The 24716-nt window shown below is 37.3% G+C and overlaps 1 protein-coding gene across 5 annotated transcripts in view; it reads right to left on the bottom strand.

Annotated features, from left to right (window-relative positions):
- Nucleotides 1–24716, bottom strand: part of Lrp1b (LDL receptor related protein 1B) — a 1927307-nt gene that overhangs the window by 733337 nt on the left and 1169254 nt on the right. For 4 of the 5 annotated variants that reach the window (XM_028868856.2, XM_037205579.1, XM_037205577.1 and 1 more), the window contains exons 19-20: nt 11884–11964; nt 10645–10812 (exon numbers count right to left, since the gene is read on the bottom strand). In XM_028868856.2, the coding sequence (XP_028724689.1) occupies nt 10645–10812; nt 11884–11964 (249 nt within the window). The remainder of the gene's footprint in view (nt 1–10644; nt 10813–11883; nt 11965–24716) is intronic. The other variant, XM_037205578.1, reaches the window with a different exon arrangement.

Genomic DNA, 24716 nt, shown 5'->3' on the forward strand with positions numbered 1-24716 from the left:
GGGGCCGTCTCTGAGATCGTGTTTCTGCTCCAACGGAGTAAGGCCAGTCTGGAGGGGGTGGTGGTGGAAGATCTTGAAGTGTAGGAGGTATTGGCAATGGTTTGTCTTTATGAAGGGAGCCAGAACCTGCCTTGGAAGTAGTTCCCAAAACTGAAGTGCTGGCAGGACCAAATGCTTGCTGTTCTGGAAGGTCAAGTCTTAGTGGCACTGGAGGGAGGGAAGCTTGTGGGGCCATGGAGAATGGAGAGAAGGCCTTTCCACCTTGGCACCTGCCAACTCCTTCATCATGAAGAGAGAGTCAGAAAGGCCAACAGAAAGAAGGAAAGTCTGAGAAGGCCAGCAGCCTTCTGATTCTCATGATGTGAGGTAGGAGAGCATTCAGCATTAACGCCATTGCTGATCATCACAGAAAGACCAAATCCTGTTAATGGTGCCATAAAAAAACATAAACTCTGCTCCCAGATAATTACCAGAACACCTGATTAGAGCTGTAAATATACCTGATCTGCCCAAGAGAGATAGCCCCTTTCCTGAGGAAACTTCTTCTGTTTCAAATGCTGTCCTTCCAGCAAGCCCTCCAGGTTGTTGTCCTCACCCACAGCAACCCCCACCAGCCCTTTAGCTCTATTATCACTCTGCTCAGAGTTCCTGTGGGGGGACAGTGGGAACTTTACAGCAAACTGTGTTTGAGACCTTTCACACAGCACACAAGTCCCATAGCCAATCATGTTCTGGGCTGAGCAGGGACACTGCTTGTCACAAATCCAGTCTCACAGCAGGGGCCATGTCTCTAAAAGCAGTGCTGAATTTTCATCCAAAGTGTCAGAAAGGCTTGTCGGACTTGCTGGCCTTGGTGTCACAGGCGGTCATAGCCGTGTTGGGCCAGCTTGACACAGCCTGTGGCTGGCAGGTAGCACAGCAAACAGGGTAGCACCAGAGAGAGGGCACCCATGAAGGACCAGCGGGTACAGTAGTTGGAGCGGGAGTAGGAGCATGGATGGTCAGCGCAGGAGCCCTCATCATCCTTATTGGTGCAGTGGTAGAAGATGCCTTGTACTAGGCACATGCATGTGCCATAGACCCAAATCTTCCTTGCTCAGTTGATTCTAACCTTCTGCTTATAAAGATACTCTTTTTAAAAAATCTTGTAACACTGATGGCAGAGGAAGCCCACCGATCCCATCATATGTGATACACCTGTAGATCACTGGGTCAGGTTGCTGTGTTGCTACTCAGGGCACTTAGGTCCCTTCCACCTAGACTAACCTATTATTCCTCAGATCAATTCCTAGATCTCTAGGAAGAGAAGCTGTGCTGAGATGACTGCCTTGATGGGAGCCTGTTACTGCCATCACCTTAGCAGTCCTTCTGGGGGTTGGAGCAGTGGGAACAGGCACAGGGATTGCCTCTCTGGTCCTGTCCAACCAACATTACTCTGAGCTTCAGTTGTCCACAGACAAGGATATTGCCCAATTTGAACAGGGAATTTCTGCCCTCGAGTCATCCTTTCCTCCCTAGCTGAGGTAGTTTTACAGAACAGGAGAGGCCTGGATCCTCCTCTTTCTACAACAGGGTGGCCTTTGTACTGCATTCAAAGAGGAATGTTGCTTCCTAACAGACCACACCGGGGTAGTCAGGGACAGTATGGTAAAGGTTAGAAAGGGACTAGAAAAAAAGACAAAGAAAAGGAGAACAAGAGCTTGGGTGGTTCTAGAATTGGTTTTCTGCCTTCCCTTGGTTAACGACCCTTCTTTCCTCCCTCCTAGGACCTGTTGTAGGCCTGCTCCTGGTCCTTGCCTTTGGGCCATGGGCACTTTCCCGGCTCACTTCGGTTCATCCGAAGCCAAATAACAGACCTGCGGACCAGGCAGATCCAGGTTCATTACCACTGCCTTGATATGCAGGACTCCAGGGTTGAAATTTCCCCTGATGAGAGATGCCCCACACAGACCCCTTCACTCGGGGGAGGCTGCACCTGTGTGTGGGAAAAAGGCTCGCTCAAGGCATAATTGGAATGCAGCTGGGACTGCACAGGCTGGGGACCATGGTACCCCCCAAATCCCGAGAGCCTGGATTATATGCCCTGTTGCATAGCAGTTATGCAGTAGCAGCCTTGAGCTTACTCATTTCTGCTCCCTCAAAAAACTGCACGGTCCATTGATTCCCGAACTATGGGAATGCCCGTCATGCTTGAGTCTGGAGAGACATTCCCTCCCGGACCTTTTTTCACAACCTTTAGAGGGATAGGGCCTCTGTAATCCTCCATGCAAAGCCTCTTTCAGAGCCCTCCTTTTAGACCATTTGAACCTGGTTTATGTTGGCCCTTAGATATATTACTAAGAAGGGGGAGATGTCAGGGACAAGGACAGAATCTCTAGTTAGTGGGAAAATATAGACCCCCATAAGACAGGGAACTAGATCAGCTTACAGTCAGGTTGCCTAGCAAAAGGACATTGAGTCAGAGCCCTTGACCTTTTCACCCTGTAAACATCCTACATAAACATCCTGTTAGCTTGCCCCACCCTATGCAGATAACAGCTTCCTGCTTCCCCCTACCCTGCAGGAACTATATATGCCCTCCTGAAGAAAAATAAAGTTGCACCTTGATCAGAATCTTGACTTGGTGTATTTTCTTTGTGTCTCCTGTCCCTTTCATTCCGTCCTTAGGGTGGTCGAGAACCCATTGAAGCCCTGCTGGCTGGGGCACCTGCCCTTGGTCTCTTTTCAACTCTTTTTTGTTGCTTTGTCTAGCCTAGATATGATAGTTTTTGTTTTATCATATTTTATTTTTGTCATGTCTTGCTGTTATCTCTTAGAAGCCTGTTCTTTTCTAATGAGAGACAGAAGGGGAGTGGATACAGAGAGGGAGGGGAATGGGAAGGAACTGGGAGGAGTAGGGGGAGGGGAAACTATAATCAGGATACATTGAATGAGAACAGAATCTATTTTAAATAAAAGGAAGAAAAACCAAAACAGTATTTTTCTTATTAATGAATGAAAATCCTTGAGCTTTCTTTGCTATTGATGTAAAAGTGTTTGCAGTATTAAGGTTCAAATGAACTTAAAGATATAATTTTTCTTGAAAAATAAAGTTTTCCTATGGATAAAATCCATTAGTAATTAACATTGTTTTGATATCTCAGTGTTAACATTTTCCAAGGAAAATAAATCAATCTGTGAGAGAATAAAGTTAATCCATATAGTTTATATTTCAATGAAAATGGATGTAATGTTTCTCAACAATTAGGTAGAGCTTAAATTTACATTGAATTGTATTTTGTGAGGAAACGATTTACACTTTTGTTAAGATCAAAAGTAAAAAATAATTACTATGATTTTTGTCAATACTTGATTTGCAAATTCCTTCTTATTTAAAGTCAATACTTTATTCTCAATATAATATACTGAGAATTACTGCCAATGTTTTTATTCTTTTCATCCATGCATCTTAGTAAACTTATTTAAAAAAAATCAGGAAAGGTGTTGGAGTAGGAAACAGCAGAAACAGGTCTGCCTCAAAGGACAGCTGTACAAACAGAACTCCCTCCCACCCAGGCTCCACAGAAAGCTTGCAGTTTTGGCAGTAAAGCTTGGATGCTACATTTTGATGCAAGTGTGGCAACCCTAGGTAGTTCTTCTGAATCTGCTGTGGAAGGAGAGAACTTGCCCTCCCCTCAATCTTTCCTAAATAAAGAAATTTAAAATTGTTTACAAATCCCAATTCAATTTACATAACTTCAGGATGTTAGGTAGGATCTCTAAATCACAAAAATAGCAAGAAAGAGAAAAAACAAATGTACACAAAAGGAAAAAATAAATTAATTTCAAGGTTTCATCAGAAAACAATAACACAAAAGGTTAGTAGTGGAGAAATTGAGGGGAAACTTGCTGTAATAGATGTTAAGAAAAGAAAAGGACCTTATCAGCTTTAAATCAGCAGGGAATGTGCAAATGAGCTCCCACATGGCCAGACTCTAGGTCCTTCTCCTAAGTTAGATGAATAAATACAGAGACACCCTGACTGTGCTGCTGTGTGCTCTGAGAAGGTGCTCTAGAGATGGGCAGGAGGAGAAGCTTTGTGCAGGGATAGAAACAAACGTTTTCAATATTTCATTTCCCGCTGAAAAAGTTAGAATGGTCATTTTAGTCAAAAATCTGCTGAAAATACTTTCCTGATTCAAATTCATCAGCCTCAACATTTCTTACACAGAACACCAGCTCTTTACACATTCAAAGGGATAGGATTTTGTTTAGATGAATACATGTCCTTATCTGTGAAACAAAATGATTCAACTCAATGGTCTGTGATCTTCTCCCAGTTTCCTAGATTTTTTTTTAAATGTCTATAGAACAAACCTCTTATGACAGGAACACATATTTTGGGGGAGAAACATTAAAATTGTCTGTGTAGGAATGTCCACAGCTGTTCCAGTTGAATGGTTCCAGAATCGATTTAATAAGATGGATTGTAAGGGATAAAAGAGATTAAAATTTAAAGGAAGGTCAGACATACTTATTGCTACTGTTTAATATAAAGGTCAGAGTCTGTAGGGCACCCATTGAGAATTTCATTACAGTGGCCTATAGTAAAAAGAAAGGTGTTTCCAACTCTCATGTTTATGTAAAACCAAGTATATCATTCAGAGTAAGACAGTAATTGCTTGAAGATAATATGAATGTTAATTCACATAAGGTTAGAACAAACAGAATATGCTCAATAACAATCTAAACAGCTGGATATAACAGAAACATATGATCTTTATGAAGAACTCAAGCTGTGGACTACTATGCAAGTATCTTGATCTTGTGTATCATTGGTACTATATGTCTTTAAAAAGTCAGAAATACAAAGCAACTGGAGATCATTCAGTCACCAGCATGTTAACTTATTTTTATGCACCATTTTATCAACTTTCCTCACTCACTGGTACTTACTTACACAGTAGATGCAAAAATGATTTCAAATATTTTATACCATATAGAAAGCATAAAAACAACAGATGGAAGAAATATCATGTGCTTTTATTTTATTGAACCCAGGGCTGAGATTGCCAGATTACTATATAAGTGAAAATGACGATTTACTAAAAAAGATGAGCAAAACCAGATCAATACATGTAATCTTGTACATCATTATATATATATCCCAGGATCTTGTATATCATTTATGTACATCCCAGGATATCACTACCCATAAAGACACAATAAATATGGCATGGGTTCTGACAAGATAAAGAAATTTTATATCTCAGCAATGAAACTTATATTATATTCAACAATTATTTACTATGCAGTAAATAGTACCCATGGCCACAAAGGTAGAAAGATAAGCTGAGATTATTCTTTCTTTGTACAATTTGGGAACAACAAAAGCATGAGATGAATGAATTATTGAGGAAATGGACCAAAAGAGAGAACAATATATGTTTTCAAAGTAGGAAGAAAGATAGGTAGATCAGAATACAAATAGTAAGTGGGCAGAGGAATATGAACATGTGTGAGCACATGTATTAGCAAATTACACAATTGTCTAATGGATCAGATCCAACATTACTGACAATAAATCAACATTGAGGATCCATGAATACATCATTTTTAAATTGCATTTGTACTGTGTTTGCTGTATAAATAAGAGATCACATGTCACAGAATCAATCATAATGTTCATTTAGTGCAGCAGGTAGTAAGTATGTCTAACAGCCTCAGAAAAGGCATTAGAAACAATGGCAAAAAAACATGATCATCTAAGTCCCTTTAAAATGTAGAATGCAAATATTTAAAAAATATTTAAATTGCTTTTAGGAAAAACTGCAAAGTGTAGGTGAAATATAAACTTGGAAAAAAACCTGTCACCTCTTCTATTATAAATATGCTAAATTATTGGATGGCAACTTTAAAATATTTTCAGAGCAGACTAACAGAGAAATAACCATGTAAAGGTATTAGCAGTGTCTTATACCAACCAAAAGGGTGAAATAAAGGTGAAATTTTGAAAAAAGCATCAGTAGAATGTTACATAATTTAAATAAATTAAACTGTCAAAGTGAAATCAAAATTATTTTATGCATTTGTATTTATGCATATCAAGAATACCCAGAGTCCTTATTTTACTATTTCCCATACATGGTTGTAAACTTCTAAGAAAAGATGGATCTCACTTTGACAGTATGTCTTTATCTGTTGTGGTAGCTTGAATAAGAATGACACTCCTAGGCTCATATGTTTGAATGCTTCACACCCAGTTGGTGAAACTATTTGGGGAGGATTAGGAAGTGTGGCCTTTTTGGAGAAAGTGTGTCACTGGGGGTGGACTTTGAGTTTTTAAAAGCCCACACCATTCTCATTTAGTTCTCTCTCTCTCTCTCTCTCTCTCTCTCTCTCTCTCTCTCTCTCTCTCTCTCTCTCTCTCTCTCTCTCTCTCTGCCTTGTGCTCTTAGTTATTGTTGAAGTGCTATACCTGCCTGCCTGTTGCCTGCCTGCTACTTGCCATGATGGTCATGGATTCACCCTCTGAAACTGTAAGCCCCCAATAAACTCATTCTATAAGTCACCTTGGTCAAGGTGCTTTGTCACAGCAATCAGAAAGTAAATATAACACCTTTGAGTATGAACCTTTTGGTACACGAGTAAACAGCCATGCTTGGCCTCTCAAGGACTTCCCCATACTAAGTTCTGAGTCCAGCCAATTATTAAAAAAAAATAAATAAATAACAAAAAACAAACAAACAAACAACAGCAACAAACCCCTAGAATCATCATTGCCCCAGGTGCAGGCCAGCAGAGAAGACTCCTGAGGGCAGGCATCCCCACCAACAGTCCCCATCAGACCAGACCCTGCATTCTACAAGACCTACTTCCTGTCCCATACCCACCCATCCACCTGAGATGTCAGAAGATCCCTGAGGCACAGAATCCACCTACTCTGATTGGACCAAGAGCTCTGATAGGAAGGATACCATTGCAAAAACACATAAAACAGCATAAAGAACAATATGTCACCACTAGAAACTAGTGGTTCTACAACAGCAAGACCTAAACATTACAACATAGAAGAAACAGAAAAAAGCAACCTTAAAAAAAATTTAGTAAGATGATAGAGTCCTTTAAAGAGGAAATGAAAAATTCCCTTAAAGAAATTGAGGAATAGACAAACAAAAAATTGGAAGAAATCAACAAATCACTTAAAGAATGTTAAGAAAACCAAGAAAAGCAATTAAACATATGAAGGAAGCAGTTCAAAACCTGAAAATTGAAATAGAAACAATGAAGAAGATACAAATGGAGGAAATGATGGAAATAGAACATCTGAGTAAACAAACAGAAACTACAGATGCAAGCATAACCAACAGAATACAAGAGGGGGAAGAGAGACTCTCTGGTATGGGGGATACAATAGAGGAAATACATTCATCAATCAAAGAAAACACTAAAGCCCAAAAAGTCTTAACACAAAATGCCCATACAATATGGAACACCATGGAAAAAACAAAACTAAACAAAACAAAACTATTCACCTAGGACAACCAAAAACAACAAACATACAAAGGTCATGGTTACAGTAGAAGAAATAGGACCAAGCAAAATGCAAAGTTCAATTGCATTGATGAGAGACAGGAACCACATCAAAGAAAGATAGAAGTCTTGTGAATGATTTTCCACAACAAAATTGACTCTCTCTCTCTCTCTTTCTCTCTCTCTCTCTCTCTCTCTTTCTCTCTCTCTCTCTCTCTGTGTGTGTGTGTGTGTGTGTGTGTGTGTGTGTGTATGTGTGTAACAACAAAGCTTTATGAAGACACTGTGTTCTTTGACTATAGAAAGTCATAAAATGAGAAACCCGAACAAAATAAAATTCAGAGACAAAGGGATAGATGCTCATTAACACAGAAGAGAACTGTTGTGTTGGAGTTGCAAATCACATTGTCATGAAAAACCTACCACGGCCATGGAAATACTTCCTTTCTGAATGTGATGCCTGAGAGAATACAAACTGAATAAGAATTTTATGAAATAGAGATTCTATATGAAATATTCCGATTGTGAACTGTTCTACTCCTTTGAAAAGAACCTGAGTCAAGAGGGGCTTCACCATATGCTCTGTCTTCCAGGAAGTGCACAGCAATGTGCTGAGCAATTATTTGAGGAATTTAATGAGCTTTGACAGCTAGTCTTTAAACTCATGCCAGAAATTCCTGCTCTTTCTTCCACAGCAGATTTTGAAACAGAATTATGTGACTAATTATATCAAATCTCTACCTTGTCACTAGCCACACAAGTCTATAGATAAAAGTATATAAGATAATAACTTCCACATGATATGTCAATATTATTTCATAACTTCTGTACCAGAATGTATAATCAAAATGATAGAGGATGAAAATAAAGGGATTGTTTTATCCTGAAGCCATCTTAAATGTCATCTTTACTCAATTGCTGTGCCCAGTCCTCATCACGCAGCATATTTTGTTATAGAATCCTTGTATAGTTTACACCTTAAAACTAAAACTGAGTCAATTCTCTAATGCTTCCATGAATCATATAGATTATCTCAAGCATTTCCTTAGTGTTCTACCACATAAGAAGCTCACACTGACAGTTTGGCCTTTAGAGTAATATGTGGGGAGACTTGCGTTTCTGTGAAAAACAAAGTCTATTAACATTTATTAACATTTAAATGTCTCAGTGGGGCAGTGGTGACTCAGGACTTTAATCCCAGCACTAGTAAGGCAGAGGCAGGCAGATCTCTATAAGCTCAAAGCCATCCTGGTCTCCAGAGTGAGTTTCAGGACAGACAAGGTGGTTACACAAAGAATCCCTGTCTCAAAAACCAAAACAAAGCAAAATTCAAATGTCTCTGCTTGTATGATAATTCAGCTTGAAATATTCTTTAGTGTCTACAAGAGGCTGTGGGTATTTGTGAGTCTGAAACACTTTTTCAAACTTCTTAATGTGCAATGGTCTCTTTAAATTGCAACAAATATACATAGAAAAGAGGGATAGGATCTTGTTTCTAGATGAAAATAATTTAACTTTGGGGCAATTTATCTTTTATAGCATATTATGGGGCCCCGCCAGCAGGCCACAGATGCACACCCTATGAGAAGCCTGAAGAGACATCTGTGAGGAGGGCAAATGAGTTAAACTGCAGTGCATTAATGAGGTGTCAATTACCCTCTAGACGAATGCTTCAAATACCTATTAAAAAAGGAAAAATGTCCCCATGCAATTATTTTCTATGCCTGTTTAGTATTAAGAATTTTCATTTTACATATTCTCACTAAATAAATACATTGAAAGAAGGAAGGAGAAAGAGACAGAAGAGAGTCATGGGAAAGAAAAGGAGAGAGGACATGAGGTTATTGTGTAATGCAGAATAAGAGACAGATAATATTTAATATTAGCTCCATCAATAATTCAATATTCCCCTGATTTGAAGACAATTAAATTCAAATGTCCACATGAAAAATTTTCTTAGTAATTTTCTGCTTCCTTTCTAGTTTCTAATTTGTTCACCTTTGCCCTCCCTCAAAGAAAACCGTTATGAATCATGTCAGGACCAACAACACGAGTACTTATGTTTCCTTGCCTCAGAGCTCAGGGACATTGAACAGCCATTTTCGATCATTGCTATGATTCTCATAATACAGGCCAATAAAAATGCATCAACTGGCAAAGTCACATAAAAGCCAGGGCCCTTCTTTTAAAAAACCTGCTATGCAGAGTTAGCCACAGTTTCCAGTGACAGAGAGAACACCACATGGAATAAAATTCTTGAGACACTAACAGTCACATGAGTTCTCAAATGTTTGGAGAAGACAGATGTGTCTGTTAGGGAGGGCCTTTGAAAACTAAGCTTCCACAGCGTAAATGAGTCTCTAAATTCAACCACCTTAAGTAAAGTATTTTATTGTTCATGTATTTAAATGTCACCTATTTAAAGAGATGCTGTAGATATTTAAACATTTTAGTTAGCCCTTAGTACTCAATATTTATGGAATTAATAAATAAGTTAAATTGTCAGTTAAATGATAAAGATGACAATATTATTGTTTGGAGAGCTGACACTTTTCTGTGATTCTGCTATTGTTTTTAATGTACTAATATGTTTGATCATAGATTATATTTTAAAAAGCAATGCATGCTATTGACAGGGTCTGCTTTATCACAGATCTGCTAAGAACCACAGTCCTGGACGCTCCGCTCTCTTTCATTTCATTTTTGATAGTCAATCAGTCTGAAATGGAAGAAATTCGACATATTGCTAAATGCTTAATTCAAATCTCAGGGAAAGAGATTTGGTATAATATCAAAGCAAAACTATCATTTTATGTATTTCTTTTTCCTTTTTCAGACACTTTAAAATTTGTATAAGGTTAGAATAATTGTACCAAAGCATTTTGATATAGAAAGGATATAGAAAGCAATGGGCACAGAAATCAACCAAGTATTGGACACCACTGAAGTAAGAAACCAGAGAAAAGAAAGGAAAAAACTAAAAACATAGAGGTCAAAGGTAATATTATCTTGTTCTTCCTGTGTATTTTTAACATGATGAGCCTAATAGCTTGTGATTTAATAATACACTCTAAAGAGTTTATTTATGTATGAATCTATGATGATATTTCAGAGATTGATAAAATTACTGACCCGATTTGGTGCAATTGACGTGTGTTTCATCGCTGAAGTCTCCACAGTCGTTGTCACCATCACAGGCCCAATGCCCTGGGATACACCGGCCACTGGAACATCTGAACTGGTCATCAAAGCAAGAATGAACACAGCCCACCTCATCACTCCTGTCCCCGCAGTCATCATCTGGAAAGAAGCACTAAAAGCTAGTAAAAACTCACATTGTAGAACATTTTTTCTTACATATATAACATTTTCTGTGCAGAATTTGCTTATGATTTTGGAAAAGGAAAATACATTCATGACCAACATTTCTCGGGAACAGTCAGTAAGTCTCATTTTAAACTCACATTACATTGCTTCTGGTTTAATAGCAAATGCAGAACCAAGAGAAGGAAAGTACTGACTTAGATTTTGCAGCTTCAAATCTAGTTTGTTTATGAATAACTAACCACCCACTAACTGCCTCTCTGCCACAAGGATTAAGAGGAAAGTTGTGACTATGGGACTGTTAAGTGACACAGTGCAGTAGAATTATGGTGAAATCACTACTTGAAGCCACCATTTTTCTGCCTTGGAACTTGTAGCTGTATCTTCAACCCAGTGCCTTTGTCTCTATGCTCTGACATAGCCATTTACTGCTCATTCCTCCCCTGCTGCCTGATCGACTGGATTCATACATGGAAACTGTATGTTCACATTAGAAATGATTCATCCTCAGGATTGGCCATTGCAAAGACACTGGATTAAATGGAACTAAATGACATTGATTAATATATAACTCATTTGCCTGAATTTAGAACAAATTGGCATGATGATACAAGTACATACAAGTAAGTACAGGGAAGGAAAACATTACTTGTACATAAAAAGCAAGGTGACAGAGCTAAAATCATCTGAGTAATTGCATAATAATTCATAAACTGCCAAGGTTACATAAATGCTTAGGGAACCTAAAATTGTTCTGGTCATTTCCTTAATTGTTCCCTTTATTCATCTTTGTAGATTTAGTCTATGCCCAAAATAATATCTGAAAATGAAGCACTGTTCAAGCCCCATGGGACAAATATCATGCTCCATTATCCTTAACACTGATCCCCAGTGATGTGCCAGCTGCCCGCTCACCACTTTTCTTAGCCACTTTGCTGGGCTCTGCAAGCTTTGCTTGCAGACTCCCTTTGGAGGAAGCCAGGCAGCCCAGAGAGCTGGGCCCCCGACCTGGTCAGTGCTGTGCAGTGAGCGCTCCTCGGTACTTGCCAGTGTCACAGTGCCATCTGCTGCTGATGCATCTTCCACTCTTGCATACAAACTGAGTTAGCGGCTCACAAGTTGGGAATTCTGTGAAGGATATAAGAGAGCCACTGAGAAATGTTGTATGGACTGTGCTTGGCTTGCTTTGTATCCATCTTACTACTGTGATCAGAACTCTCGTCCTCTACAAAGGCAGAACAGACAGTAGAAGAACAAACACAGTGACTCTAAGTTCTTAAAGACATGTGGTGACCACACTTCAGTGTCTGAAAGGAGGGATTTCCAGCCACCACAAGCCTAGGAGAATCATCAGATGAAATGCCACTAGGATTTATCATAGTTTCTGAAATACATGTTCAGGGCCAACCTTGTCTTAGTGAATGATAGCAACCAGGGCTCTGCTGTGCTGCTACAAAACATTGCTTCTGTATATCCAGCTTGCTGGGCTTTTCTGAATACAGAAAGCCACACAGGGTTGTCAAGGGTAGCACTGACCTCTGAGGGATGCCAACAGTGTAAGGTGAAATTAATCTATCAACTAATGAAGTCAGTGCAGTTGCTACCATATGTTTACAAAGACTTTGACACAATCAATTTGAGTCTAACAGGGTGAGCAAAACCCCTGAAAAATAATTCAGGTTTTTAAAATGAAGCTAAATCCATATAATAATAATAAATAGTAATAATGATAAAGGGCAAATAAAATATAAAATACAATTAGCCATTTTAACATTCCAGTAATTCCAGAAGTTAGTACTAACATAATAAGAATGGATAATAATGAAAATTAAAAAAAAATAGTAACCAGAGAAAAATTAATGTACTGAGGAGTTCAGACAAAAATTTGAACTAAGTGTTTTGCAGGGAAAAACAGTACTGTACCTGTTTATAGATGGTGGAGATTATTCACCTAAGGATTTGTGGATCTCTCAAAATTAGGCCTGTTATCTTAAGAAAACTTGAGTAGAGTCATATTAATGTTTTCTCTTTAAAGCAGCTTACTTAGAGTCTTAGAATATTTGATAGAGAAAAACTACAAATGTTATCATTTATCTGTGGACTTTTAAAGAGATGTCTGAAATAAATGCTGGTTGAGCATGCTTACACTTGGGGTGGCCAAAATGCTTTTTTATTTTATTTTATTTTTATCTAGCTAAATGTCTACATATCTAGTAGCCACCTACCTATCTACTTGCAATTTTGAGTTTTGAATTTTGAGTGCTACTTAATTTGGAGAAAAATTATAAAAACAAGCAAACCTACTATATTTACCAGCTCTAAAAGTTGAGAATCACTGATAATCGCAATTGCTTTGGCCCTAAGGTATCTATGGCTCAGAAAAGTCCCATGTGCCCATGATCACCAATGTCTCCCGACATTGGAATTCTCTTCCTTAAAGCTGTTTTCAACATATTTTATTAGTAATTTTCTATATCATTTCAATTTTTATCCTTAACCTATTCAAATTGGTATTTTATTTTCTTTATATTACAAATTGCTTCCATATGAAAATGAATACACTTCTGAATTTTACCAGACATGAGTTCTCAAATATTTCCATTATTTTAGTATTTGGCTCCCAATTTCTTTTAAAATTCCATCATTGGCTAAGGCAGGGACAGGATGCTTCCTGGGGCTCACACATAGAAATCCTAGCATAAAGGAATGTTTGTCATCCCAGCCCTAAGTGGGACTAAGGTTAGAAGTTTCCTGGGCTTGCTGGTCAGCTGGCCTCATCTACTTGTTGAATTCTAGAACTGTGAGGAACCTGTCTCCAAAATATGAAGATCTAAAGTTGACTTTAGTTAAACACACACACACACATACATGCACTCACTTCATACATACATACATACATGTACACATTTGTCACCACAAAAGTACCCACATGTGCATGCTCAATGAGAGAGAGGGAGAGAGAGGGGAAGGAAGAGGGAGAGGGAGAGAAAGAGAGAGATAATGCTTGTCATAAAACCAGAAACACGGGGACATGAATATGATTCAAAGAATATGGTGAAAAAGAGATTTCCGCAGAAAAAAAGGAGGTAAATATGATTTAAAGCTAACTCTGGAAGTCAGACCTGCTGACATAGGCCAACAGCCCAAATACTTAAATGGTGTGGTAGGAGAATCAGGAAGTCAAAGCCAGCCAAGGATGAGAGGGAAGATCTTGCCTTAAAAAAATTGAGAAATAAATGAATAAATCTAAAATCAAATCAACCTTCAGTTTCTTAGAAAATCCATACACCTTCTGCTCACATAGCACATAACATGAACACACACAAAATGTATATTGTTTCATGATGTCCTCAAATCCATGATCCCTCTGCCCCAGCCTCCTGAGGGCTATGACTACAGTGTGTTTCCCTTTCCTACTTTCATATTAACATCAATTTAACATTTGAAATGAGTATCTAAATAGTCTAGTTCACCTTTGTTTATGTGTTTTGCTAGAATATTCTATACATTGTATATTTGAAAAAGAATTAAGTATAATAAATGTGCATTCTTGACTTTATGTAAATACAGCATCCTGAAGGCTAGTAAGCAGTAAAATTTAAAAAGTTTGACACATAAGCAAATCCTGATGTCATTCCTACATCACAGAACATAGAGGCTAGCATAAGTGGAAGAACTACCATGTTAAATCTTAAAATTATTCTACCCACATGTGCATGCTCAATGAGAGAGAGTGAGAGAGAGATATGTGTCTAATGTATAGTCCGTTTTAGGAGGAATAAATGAAATATACTGGCTTTCATTTGGCACAGGGTAAAAAAACACATATCCCTAATTTCTTTTTATCTTACCACTAGTGCCCAACAGAGACAGAAATGATGTCTATTTACAGTACACACCTTACCCTAAAACATGAATTACAGCTAAAGCTTCTTGAATTTAATATTTCCCTTTTTCATATTAGTTTTAACACTTGAAATTAGTATCTAAATATTCTAGTTCACTTTTGTATTATATTTTAACAAAACATTGTTATAAATTTTTATTTTTGACAAATAAATAAATAAACTTGACTTCATATAAATATACTTTGACTTTAAATTTTTCAATGCAAATTGTAGGACATTTAGAAACATTTAATGATTAATTCTGTAAAAGACAGAAAGTACAAATCAAAATGACTCACATTTTATCCTGTTCCAATTACAGTGAGGAAAAGAAAACTATATTTTATCTTGGTCACCACTTAAACTACATAAAACAGTTTATGGATCAATGGGCTGCTAATTTTTTTTTAATTGTTCCAGGTAGTTTGCTCAATTTGTGTACTTTATTTTTTTCTTAAATTTTACTAGCATGTTATATGAATGTCATTCTGTAAACAGCTACAATTTCTCTTTCAAGGAGCTTCTATTTGTCTAGTGTATACAGTTTAGCAGTGGTTCCCAAGGACGTCATTTTCAGATGTGTTTTTGTTTATTTTCTGCCTCTTACCTAGGTATCTCCTTCCTTCCCTCTAAAAAAACTAGCGAAGAAATTTTTGTTGAAGTCTCAAAATCCTGTAGCCCATAGTCTAAATGGTGGAGCAGACCTTTATTACCAAGCCTATGGGAGTATACAGGTATTCATGTGAAATTAGATGAAAAAGTAATAATATCACAGGAATCCAGGTTTAGAAAAGTGATGCCTTAAGTTAAGGAGACTGCAATTACTCCACCTTTACTGTTAATACTTGGCAACTGGAGGGCTAAAATTGTCATTTCTAAATCCTGAGACTTAAATAATACACCTCACCTTAGGATACTTCACAGGAGCAGCAAGGGCAGAGGAAATTGGGAATTACTGTGACTGATATCAAAACGCTTTAGTTTTTCATTATACGGCCACCATCATTACCAAGAATGTTTAATGATACCACAGCAGAGGAAGATTTGGGCAAGATCAAATGTTAACATTCTTCATTCTGTCTTTTGTTTGAAATTTGAGTTTTACCTGCTATAATGTATATAATTATCTGTTGGTATGAAAACTGAAATGGTGCTTCTGAAAGTTACTCATGTTGGATTGTAACTACCGAAGACACTTTTCAGATATCACTGCTAACTGTGGCTCCCAAGGAGCAGGACTCAAATCGAACAGATTACTTATTTTATTGCTCTTACTTCACTTTGACATCAGTCTTGTTATCTCAGTAGTCCTCTTCGTTAGATTGCTCTGCTTAGCTATATATTTATGATGTCTATAAAATGATTTGGTGATGCAGAGCAGTTGTTACATGGGTGGCTTTTGTACTTTGTAGCATGAACTGCTTTTTACTTAGAAGCCAATTGCTATTTGGTACTGTTTAATGTAGATTAAATAAATGATTTAAATAAAATGAGAATAGTTAGTACATATGTGAAATTTAGTTTTCTAGAAGACAGACATAATAGATACATTTTAAAGTTATACACATATTTAAATATTTAGAGCTAACATAGTTACCACATGATACATTTTTAATTTAATTTATTCCATAGGTCAGATTTTAAAATATCCAATGATATAAACACATTGTAGTATAAGTGTAGTGCAATATTTTATGTTTCTTATTACTTTTATTTTTACTTTCTATCTTTCTTCCTTTTTGGGTAGTGGGAGTGATAAGGGTATAGGTGTAACTCTTTTCATAAACACTGCAAGTTTTGTACAAAGATAATCCTGGATTGAGATCCTGGCCTTATGAGTAATTAATGGGTGGCCTTATGTACTTACTTAGTGTCTCTGACCCTAGATTATTAATGTGCACAGTAAATGAGAAATATTGCAGAAGTCCATTCATTCAAGATTTGTATTTAGAGCTTTATTACATACAGAGTTCTAGGTTATAGACATAGATTGTGGAGAATGAATGAATGAATGAATACCCTCAGCACAGGAAACACAAACTGCAGAAAATCTAGTTGGAAAAATATTTGGAAAGTGATTAAACACATGACTTCAAAACTATCAAATAATTGGTAGCATAAAGGTGGTGCAGATGATATGCTAGACTGGGACTTTTCAGTGTTATACCCGGTTCAAAAGCGTTCTCATTCAGTCCAAACAGTGCTGGGCAGTGACAGTCTGAAGGGGAAGCAGCAGACACTGCCTTTGGGCTGCCAGAGGGCTTTTTGGATACAAGTATTTAAGAAGTCATATGAGATATAATGCGGTTCATTAGAAGGTGAGCTTCAGATGATTTTGTTCAGCTGTAGGCTAACAGGAGTCCTGAGTGCATTTCAGGTGCCCTACTCTACGTTGTGGTTGATCTGCAGGCCGAGCATATGACATGCACTTCTGGGTTACAGTGTTGTCAAGTCAGAGTACAGTTGTCAGAATGTGCCTATCAAAAGCTAAGGACAATCTGTGTTCCTGCGAAACAGAAACTTCGAGAGTCACTTTGGGTGGTTTTAACCTTCTTCTGAAAGAAGGGACATAAAGGTAATGTGAGTGAAATATTCATGTTAAAACAGGTCAACAGGGGAAGACATTGGAACATTCTAGATCAAACAAGACTCAGACCTCAGAAGAAACTAAAGTGAAAGTACATAGATACTTGGAGAAAGTGAAAGAAGTAAATAAATTTCAAAGGGGAGGGGGGGGGCACCTTTCTACATGTGATGGAACAGGCTTTAGAGAGCTTTTGGAGCAATCAGTGTTTACAAGGCAGAACCCTAGAAGTAAAAGAAGGGACATGGGAGTGTGTAAAAGACAAAACAAACAAAAGTTCAGGAAAAACAGTAGGTTATTCTAGCAGTAGAGCCACAAAAGAAATAAATAGCAGATACTTTAATGTGTTTCCTAAAGTATAAAACTAGAAGAGAGTAAAAAGGGTGCTCAAAAATTAATGAGTAAACTATGTATTTGTTTGATGCTTGCATATATGAGATTATATTTTGTCTATAAATGAAGAAGTTTGAATATCAATGTCAATATAGAACAGGACACAATACTTTAATTCCACTTAAGATGTGGATCACGGCAAGAACCTGGTGTGTTGAAGGTGTAACCCTAGCTTATTATTAGTATTGCCCCCTAGCGTAAACAATGTCAGCTTAGAAAACCAGACTGTGAGTGAAGAAATAAAATGGTCTCTCCTGGAAATTAATAATCATCTAATTATTTCACAATCCTACTTTACGACTTGAAAAAAATTCCCAGGTGAAAAAATTAGGTAAAAGTTAATCTAAGGCTTTTAATAAAATTTTAATAAAATATATCAGAGAGCTCACAGAATATATGGCTATACGCAGCCACACAGGAACACCACAAAGGTGCAAAAATAATACCAAACTATACATGTTCTCAAAATTCAAAATTCAAAAACAATAAATTGTATAAAATTATAGAAAAGGTAATGAACATTTTGGTCAATAAAGTTCAACAGACTTAACAAAAAACAGATCTTTAAACATTAAATACATTTGTAAAGATTACTGATTGAAATCAGATAAATAATATAAGAAATTCAGATAATATTTATTTAAATGGTTAAGATAAAAATAAATACTCTAAGAAGTAAAAGCAGCCGGGGGTGGTGGCACACGCCTTTAATCCCAGCCCTTGAGAAGCAGAGGCAGGGGGATCTCTTTGAGTTCAAGGCCAATCTAGTCTACAGAGTAAGTTCCAGGACAGGCTTCAAAGCTATACAGAGAAACCCTGTCTCAAAAAATCAAAACTCCAACCACCTCCTCCCAAAGGAAAAAAAAGGGGGAAACATGAAACGAAAACAATTAGGATATTTAAAAATGAAAATAAAGTTTTGGAAATACAAGTTGAAAGAATGAGCTAAATTAGATTTTAGTATATTGAAGGATTGGATTATATATTGAAAGTAGCCTTTTCATACATTTAAGGCTTTTTCACACCTTCTCAGTTTTTGTTAATTCACTTCCTATCCCCATCCATGCCTAAACCATTTGCTCTCGGTTTCCACCCCTCTTCTTTCATATTGAGAAATAATAGATCAAGTGGAGCTACTTCAAATGACTAGACAATGCTGTGGTCTAATACATTTAAATAAAGAATAATACCTGAAGTTGGGAGGGAGTCATGTAGGAAGATATGGGGGATTAGGAAGAGGAAAATAGGGAGTTGGATATGATAATATTTCAATGTATATGTGAAATAAATGCTGAAAGAATAAACTTTAAAAATGAGAGTCGGGCGGTGGTGGCACACGCCTTTAATCCCAGCACTCAGGAGGGAGAGGCAGTTGGATCTCTGTGAGTGCGAGGCCAGCCTGGTCTACAGAGTGAGTTCCAGGAAAGGCGCAAAGCTACACAGAGAAACCCTGTCTCGAAAAACTAAAAATAAATAAATAAAAAATAAAAAAATAAGAAAAAATGAGAATGACTGAAGTGAACGAGCTAAAGAGATCAGCATATCTGCACAGTGAAGAATAAAAAGAAATAAAAGAGATAAAGTGTCATGGCAATAAAACTGAAAGTTCCAAAACCATGGTAGAGAAAAATTGGAAAAAGTCATATCAAAATACTTCCTCCATGTATATATTAATTAAGATTCAGGAAGAACAATAGTCAGCTCACAGACGAAACCCAGCAGAAAGGCAAGAATAGCAAGAACCAATTCATGAACTGGATTTGACTTGCAAAGATTTCACAGTATTAAATCAGAAGAAACAAATCTACTTCCTCCAGTAAAGGCATGTGAGCTTTTAGAAAGTAATTCATTCCCTTTCTTAAAGCAAATGGAGAGCTGAAGGGAGGTAAAGGAGACAGAAAAAAAATTACAGGAAAACCAAGAAATAGCCTGAGACTGAATACTAGAAGAAAGCATCTGGTCAGTGGTATGGGAGCTGCTTAGATATGCTAATAACGATGTTTTGCCCATCTAAGGAAAACAACATCCCTGAAAAGCTTGGACAACAATTATGGGAGGAGTTTGGGGGAAATGTATGAATTTGAAGTCCTAGGTAAATGGATGGAACAGAACATGAATGTATAAAATCATATACATTTTCTGTGAAATGTAAAGACTGCAGTGAATCAGTGTGCCAACTGTAAGCAAAGCTTAGCTTTGTTGATGGCAACTTCTGCACATGAGTGAATTGATGCATTAAAACTTGGGACATGAAAACTGAAATCTTACGGCCTATTCATGTGCTGTTATTACTACTAATATCAATGTTTATTACTATTACTATTATTATTATTTATTCACATTTCAGTGAAATAAACATTTTCAAACCTAAAGAGACCATATCTAAAAGCAGCACCTCTTCCTGTAAGCAACAATGATTGGTATTAAAATAAATCCGTGCTCAATTCAACTCTAAAGCCAGTAAACAATATAGTCATATTTGTAATTCTAAGAAATGATTAAAGAAATTAGTTTCAGTAAAGGTTAAAAAAAATCAATAAAATGTGGCAGATAAATAATTATTATCTCATATACATTCATATTAAAGCAAAAATATACATGGATTGATTATCTCATGTAAATTAATTTTGTCATGTGGTGTAAGGCCATATTTCTGGAAATTTTCTTCTTTGGTGCGTGCGTGTATGTGTGTGTGTGTGTGTGCATATATCACATTCTCTAAGAGAAAAAGAGTGAAAACTTTTTATTGTGAGATAACTTCCTTTGAATTAATAACAATTAAAATTAATAACCTGCACAACATTAGGTCATATTATTTTCTCATACTAATCCTAACACAGCAACAATTCATTGTAGCTGTGTGTAGGCAGAAGAAATCCATTACCCAGCATGCTTTGTTATGAGTTTCATTGTTGCTAATTTAAAATTTTGGGACTTTTTAGAGCAAAGAGACTTTAGAGCACATAGGGACCTTTTTAGAGATGGACTTCAGAGCTCATAAGAACTTCTTGGAGCAAAGGGTGTGAGAAGGGACTCCTGGGTCTGTGATCTATGGTTTATTGGAAAGCTCAGATCACAATTCTGGTCTTATACTGTTCAGGCATTTCCATTTCTTCCCATACACTGGGAAAGCAGGCAAGTCAGGCATGACTGCATGTACTTGAAATACCATTTACATGGCAGCCCAACATTCACAGCCAGACTAGGAGCAGTGCTGAGGGAATGGGTGTTCCAGTGAGAGTAAGGGACTTAGAAGAAGGAGTGAGTGGTACATCTAAGAGACCATTCTTCACTTAACAAAACAGGTAACTGCTTTCTTTACAGTGCCAGTACTCACTGAGACACAGTTATGATTATAAAATGTATTCTGTTCCTGTTTGAATTGAGGTGTGTTAAAGATTGAACCCTGAGCCCCATACACTTACTTTCTAGACCTTCATCTTCAGCTTTGCACATGGCTTCACAGGTCTCACTCTTATCCATTCTAGCTCTAGAACTTTCCCTTCACATATAAAATCAACATAAAAGTTCTCAACAAGCTATTATGGATCCTCACACTATCCAAATCTGGCTGCAAATTAGTCTGCCCAAGTGTGCATGAGAATGATTAAGGCTGGTCTGCTAAGAAAAATGGTTCCATGGAAGCTGGAGAGGTGGCTCAGTGGTTAAGAGCATGGGCTTTTCTTATGAAGAAACTGAGTTTTGTTGCCAGAATCACACCAAGTGACTCACACCTGCCTGTAACTCCAGCTCCACAGTAATCCAATGCCTCTGGTCTCCTTGGGGCCTTCATTCACAAGTCCCCACATGCGGATACATGTACACACATACACAATTAAAAATAATAAAACCTTGTATTTTTAGGGGTCCAATCCACAGGAAGGCAGTAGTGCTAACCCTCATCATGCATGATGGTTTGCTCAAGACAACTGGGTGAACAATTATAGAACACAGCACTTTTCCTTATTTGTAAAGTTTCATTACAAAAAGATAGACATCAATTAGAGCTTCAAACCTGCAGTGTACCCAATCTGTGACAACTGACATACGAAATGATAGATTTATATTGCCACTGCAATATTCATAGATAGACCATCAACTCAATCATTCTGAAAATTTTTTATGTAAATATATTATGGATCAATGCTTGTGAAAGGGATCAAACTCTGGGTGTTGATCACTATTGGGCAGACTTAGGTACATAAGGCATTCATTCATTTAATTGTTTGTTATATTTTTTGAGATAGAGCCTCTCTTGAATCCATGGTGGTTGGAAGTTACTATGTAGACCAGGGTGACCTGGAATTGGCAGTTATCTTCCCAGCTATTCCTTCCAAGCACTGGTATAAGGAATGTACCACTTCACTTAGCATGCACAGTGGGGCCTGGCAAGGACTTGAAGAGGTCATTTTAAATTGACTTAGGGAAAAACATTAGTATAGATATTAACCTAGTAATGGAATCAGAGAACAGAAGAAAGAATAGTGCTATTAACTAATCATCAATAGAGGTGTGACAGTTTCCCTAAATACTAGATTTGATGTTGGAAGTGCATGCATTTCCTGTTCAGTCCTCATGAGAACAACAAGTAAGGTTTTGTGAATGAGTGTGAGTGAGAATGAGTGTGTGTGTGTGTGTGTGTGAGAGAGAGAGAGAGAGAGAGAGAGAGAGAGAGAGAGAGAGAGAGAGAGAGAGAACATGCACACAGTGTACGTGTACCCGTGTGTGCATGTCTGAATTCCAGAGAGGTTATACACATGTGCTGCTCTATTACTCTGCTGCACTCCTTTGAAATAGGGTTTGTCACTGAGCCTGCAGCTGGGCAGGCAGCCACCATGTCCCAGTGATCTTCCTAGCTCCACCCTCCACAGCTCTGGGATTACATGTATATGTGGCCAAAGGTGCGGGAATACGATCTCAGGTCTTCATGCTTGTCCAGAAAGTGATCCTATCCACTAAGCCATACCCTCAGCCCAGGTATTTCTTTATTATTTTTCTTTATATAAAAAAGTAAATACATTTCAAAGAAATTAGTTTCCTTCAAAGTTATTCTTATGATAGCAAAATACAAATAAGAATACATAAAATGTGGAATGAAATTAATAAGATAGATCAATATATCAGTCTACTTACCCATCAGAAGAAATTTATATGTACCAAATAAAAATGCAAATATTTCTTGTATTCATAAAGGAATTTCATAAGACTACTATTCTTCAGTGAAGGAAAAAGTCACAATACATGCCAAAAAAGTATAATTATAGACTTTGCTTCATATCACAATTAAATAACATCTTTATCTGAATAGAAGAAAATCATAAATGATTGACATGTATTCTTGAATGTACAAATATTTTGAAATAAATTGATGAAGCTTATCATTAGCAAATATAATACTAATTAACTTTTGTAGTTACATGTAACTTGAAATACCTGTTTGAAATGTTCAGTGTTCCACACATTCCCTTCCTTGTTTTATTAATAGAGTTTTATCACTGATTTTTGGAATACCCAGATATAACCAGTTTTACATTAGTATAACAATGTAATGTTACTTTCTATAAATGTATATACTATGTTCTGCGCTTGTAGTTTATTTGGAAACTTTAAAACTTTTGTGTTACATAGATATTCTAGTGAGGAAGAAATGGAGAGAAATGCATAATTTTAAAACTTAATCTATTTTTATAGCTTATTTTAAATTTTTATTTTAAAAATTGGAAGTGCCAACATGAAAACTTGCCTGAGAGCTAAAGATGGCTGTCATTTTGATAGTGAAATGAGTAAGGTACAATGACTACCCCTTTCTGTTCACAATTGGTCACATCAGATGGAGGTGCATTTTCTACTTACTGAGTGTCCCCCTAGGTCTTTGTTCTAACCTTTCAGGGCAGAAACTTTGTCCTTTCACCTTCCTCAGGCACAGTGCTAGACTTAATATAATTTCAGCTTGTGTCCTAAGAAAGTAGTTCTGGGGAGGAGATCGAATCTGCCCTTGAAGCCTTGCAAGGCAATTAAAAGAAGTCAGATCCTGGCTCCATAACTTTCTGGGGGATTTCAGTTTCACTGCTTTCAGATGTGCTCAAATTCTGGAAGACTTTCATTCATGAAATGAGCAAGAACTAGAAAGTCAAATCAGTACAGCTTGTCTGCTACATGAGATGCCAAAATTTGGAGCCCTTGCTCTAGGAATGTGAGGTGAGAAGAACAATTTTGTTTTGTAATCAGGAGTGGTGACATCTCTAATGACTGAAGGAAATGGGGGGCTAATGCTACTCAGCTGATGCAAAAGGGACCTACGCACCATATTTGGGAGCCATTTAAAAGCAAACTGGCCCCTAAAAAGCATTATGTTTGGAAGCAGGTGCGGTAGCGCACGGCTTTAATCCCAGCATTCTAGAGGCAAAGGCAGGGGAATCTCTTTGAGTTTGAGCCCAGCCTGGTCTACATAGTGAGTCCAGGCCAGCCAGGGCTATCGCCATGGGGGCTATGGATAAAGCCTGCATAGAGAGACCCATCTTAAAAGGTGGGGGCAGATGAAGCAGGCTGACCAGCTGATGGCAAGAGAAAACAAAATTCTGGAAGTCATTGTTTGATCTACACAATGAGCCACAGAGGTTCAAAATTAATAAAGCCATGTAAAATTATTGCTTAGGAGAGAAGCAGTATATTAAGACCTATTCACAAGAAAGACTCTGGCATTGATGACAAGCTACATTGACAGAAACACACTGGGAACTTCTGAGTTAAATATGAACACAGACTGTTTTCAAGATTTTACCTCCACAAGACAAAACTGCAATTTCCTGGATCAATAAAGGGTTTCAATGTGAGGGTTTTCAACATAATAAATTTAATATTGAGAGAAATGAAGACTCTGAGAAATATTTATGGAAGTATACCTGCTGGTTTGTTTGTTGTTGCTGTTGTTTTTGTCAATTTGACACAAGCTAAAATTTGGGAAATGGAAACTTAATTAAGAAAGTGCCTACATCAGGCTTCCTGCTTAAAGAACA

The sequence above is a fragment of the Peromyscus leucopus genome, chromosome 4, assembly GCF_004664715.2.
Source record: "Peromyscus leucopus breed LL Stock chromosome 4, UCI_PerLeu_2.1, whole genome shotgun sequence".
Taxonomy (NCBI): Eukaryota; Metazoa; Chordata; class Mammalia; order Rodentia; family Cricetidae; genus Peromyscus; species Peromyscus leucopus.